Source organism: Rattus norvegicus, chromosome 1 (genome assembly GCF_036323735.1).
Source record: "Rattus norvegicus strain BN/NHsdMcwi chromosome 1, GRCr8, whole genome shotgun sequence".
In the NCBI taxonomy this organism is placed as follows: domain Eukaryota; kingdom Metazoa; phylum Chordata; class Mammalia; order Rodentia; family Muridae; genus Rattus; species Rattus norvegicus.
The window spans coordinates 77,701,300-77,704,941 of record NC_086019.1 but is presented as its reverse complement, the minus strand read 5'-3'; the positions used below and the strand labels follow the sequence as shown (position 1 = coordinate 77,704,941).

The window sequence follows — 3,642 nt, the reverse complement described above, 5'->3', positions numbered from 1 at the left end:
TTAGATTTTCTTTGTTTTATTTTCACCTTCAGTTCTTGAGCAGATTCATTTATTTCTTTCCTCTACTTGTTTGTGTCTTTAAAAATTTCTTTATGAGATTTAATTATTTCCTGTATAGGCTCTCTACATTATTCACAAAATGACTTTTAAGGTCTTTTCTTTGTGCTTCCGTTATGTTGGAATATTTGGGACCATCTCTGGTAGGGTATCTAGGTTCTATGGAACACTGTCCTTGTTGCTATAGATTTGTTTTTATGCTGCCACCTAAGTATCTGGCACTGAGAAAATCATAATTCTAGGTATTGAAATGTGATCTTACCTTTGTTGGGTGGGTATTAACTTCTTCTTTTTTGGTTACCCTATCTGGATCTTAGGAGTGTCTCCTGGAGTTAGAGGCTGATACAAAACAAATTTTCAGGGAAAGTAATTTTATAGAGAAGTATCTGTGTGAACTGCTGGAGATAGGTACAGGAGTATAGGGAGTCTGCAGCATGTGTTCTGATGCAGAGCTGAGTACAAGACCTGGTTGTTGTTCCTGGTTGTTGTAAAATTATAAAAAATAAAATGCCGTCTTTTACTCCACACTAGGTCCTACACCGCAGTGGCCCAAGATATCTGATGGTTATTTTAATCTCAAAGTCTCTCACCTGCTTTGCTCCATCCCATATAACACCACTGATGGCCTCTCTCTGAGCCTGGCAACAATCTCTCTACCCATCCAGTTCCCAAGGCAGGCTGCCACCATGCCAGAAATATACATCTCAATTCCGTGGAGGCTTAGTGTCCCAGCTGCCACATACTCTCTTAAACTTAATTTGCCACAAGACCTGGTGACTACTCTACTTGGCGAAATGGAGGGACATTGGAAATGAATAGTAAGTTTTCCTGTTTATTTGACAGGAGTGGCCTGTGCGTTCCCAAAGAGGACATGCTGGAGTAGGGATTCGGAACAAATTATAAGGAGTACTGGTTAGGAAGGAAAGATTTGTGTGATCCACTGGAGATGGGGCCATTAGGGGGAAGGAAGGTTGCAGGAGGTGTGGTGCAGCAGATCTGGGGATGAGACTCTAGGATTATATTAGGAAGAGCAGCAGGATATGTGAAGGCATATATTAATCCTACCTACTTCTCTGGCTACAGTCTAGAATACTATTACTTTTTTCTCACATACAATATAAAAAACCAGATGACAGCATTTAAAATTTTGATATTATAAATTCTAATGTGTTCTAAAATAAGACAATAAAAATACAATTAGGAGAATATGAGAACAAAGAGGAAAAGATTAAATAAATAAAGTAAAAATTGGCATGTTAGTCTTGATTTTCAGTGATGAAAATTAAAAACTTATGTGATAAGCACAAGAAATGAAGATTCTATCCTTTCATTTACATTACAACCTGAAGAAATACTTTCTTAGGCAAATTCAATGAGCCTGGATGTGTGATAATCCAGCTAAAACTGCACAATACTTTTGCTAGTCTGTATTCCAGCATGTGCGAGGATTAAATGTAGAAACAAGACATAGAAAGGAGAATACATATCATTTCTTGTTCAGGTATCTTATGCTGCTCTAGGAAAAGCACACATCCCTGTTTTCAACTAAAATTTATTTTGGCCAATTGACAATTAAGTATGGGAGATTAACCTCATGGTTTTGAGGTAAAATTTCTGGAAATGCTTCAAATAAGAATGATTTTGTTTGGATATTCACATTAGTAGGAACAAAAGATTAATTTTGGAGTGTATTGCATTCACTAACACATCAAAAATAAAGCAATTATTTCCTACATTAATTAAAATGATTTAGGGACTGGCTTTTGTCTTTGTTCCTGTTTATCTTCTCAGGGGTCAGGGAGATGTGAAGCAGGTTCTCTGCTTCACAGGCTCAGCTGTATATGCTGTTATAGTATGAGTTACTGTATTTTGCATGACCATCTACCTACCCACTTCAATCTCCATGGTGCTCAGATTATTTATAGTCATGAGCCTCCAAGCTTGGTTCATAAAAAAGGATGTACAACATATTTTTATAGAATATAATATTGAAGGTCGTCGATAGCAAAGCTATCATTTGTGTTTTGGATGGTAATTTTAACTCCTGGACAGCAGAGAACAAGGATTCTTAGGACCCCTAAAGATCAACAGGAAGGGAGAAATGGTGGGGAAGCTTGCAGTTAAAACTTCCTTGATACGCCTCAACAAGAGACGAGAGTCCACGAAAGAAATGTGAAAGAAAGTGCAAATACAGTCTAGAAGATAAAAGCTCAGAAATGTGACCACCAGCATCAGGATGGTGTGGGCTGCTCTGGTGTCAGCATAGGCTCTGTGGTCCTGATTGGAGGAGTGAATGTGCTGCAGTCTGTGGTGGTGTCTGTTCAGGAGAATCACCATGGAGACATTGGTCCAGATCATGATGCTGATGAATAGTGCATCATGGGCAAATCTTAAGAAGCTCATGCCTACACTGAAACCAGATGTGGAGCAGACCCATTTGTCTTTAAAATCAGTGTCATTTTGTGTTTTCTGTGGGCCACTCACTTTCACTGGAATGTAAGCATTATTTAAGACACTGAAAATCCAGCAACCATAACAAGAATAATTCACTATCTTGGGGGCTCTTCCTTTGAGTATCACTCTGCTCCAGTTACCAGGGAGAAGCATGACAAACTGATAGGTGCTCAAGACACAGGTGGAAGACAAGTTTGTGCTTCTAGCCACCAGGCAAATGAAGTACCAAAGTTTACATGAGAGGTCACTGGGGGCCTTCCTTGGAACAAATAGTGTAACGTTGTTTGGAAATGCCAAGAGGAGGAGATTGAATGCACTGGCCACAGCTAAGTTTGTTACTATGACCTGTATTGGTGTTAGTTGACAGTTAGTCAGAATTACAGAGAAATTATGGATGAACAGAAGGAAGTTTGCCACAGTCCCAACTCCAACCTGGCAAAGCAAAATTACATGTAGAGCCACTTCCTCTATGGATTTCAGGGTTTTATTCTGAGACAGCATGGACATGGTTGCTTTGGATAATGGAGTAATGGTTAAGTTTGACAATCCTGTCTTTGATAGTCTCCTCAATTGTTTAAGTTTTTCAACTGATTTGGAGACTTTTTTCTCTAAAAAGAGTAGAATTACTATATGACACTGCAGAAGCTGTGTCTGAAAAACACTTTATGGACATTGATCTAGAATACCAATTTTATGCTTATTTTACTTTATGTTTCTTCATGAAGGAAATGTGTATATGACACAACTCCATCTCTGTTGGTCAACAACATGACACAGTTTAGCACAGTATGGGCTTTCCATAATTATACATGAACATTTATAGAAAGGAGTGCATTTTTGCTTCATTAGCATTCAACATCTTTCCTCATGTTATAACAGTGTATTAAGAAATACAGATTAGTTGTTGGACAGTTGATTCTGGATCTAATGCCCTCTCCTCATGTTTGTGACACTCGATTCATATATTTCCAGGTATTTATGCAAGAAAAAAGTCATATACATGAATAAAATGAGTATATCCTCAAAAATACAGTTTAGGCCTAGAGAAATGGCACTGGCTGCTCTTCCAGAGGAACCTGGGTTCTATTTCCAGAATTCAGGTGGAATCATTGTCTGTAGCTCCAATACCAG

The 3,642-nt window shown here is 38.3% G+C and overlaps 1 protein-coding gene across 1 annotated transcript; it reads right to left on the bottom strand.

Moving 5' to 3' along the window:
• Nucleotides 1-2,094: 2,094 nt before the first annotated feature.
• On the bottom strand, nucleotides 2,095-3,042 carry Vom1r38 (vomeronasal 1 receptor 38). Its single transcript, NM_001008964.2, has one exon. The coding sequence runs from the start codon at nucleotides 3,016-3,018 to the stop codon at nucleotides 2,095-2,097; it is 924 nt and encodes a 307-aa protein (NP_001008964.1). The 5' UTR covers nucleotides 3,019-3,042.
• Between the last annotated feature and the right edge of the window lie 600 nt (nucleotides 3,043-3,642).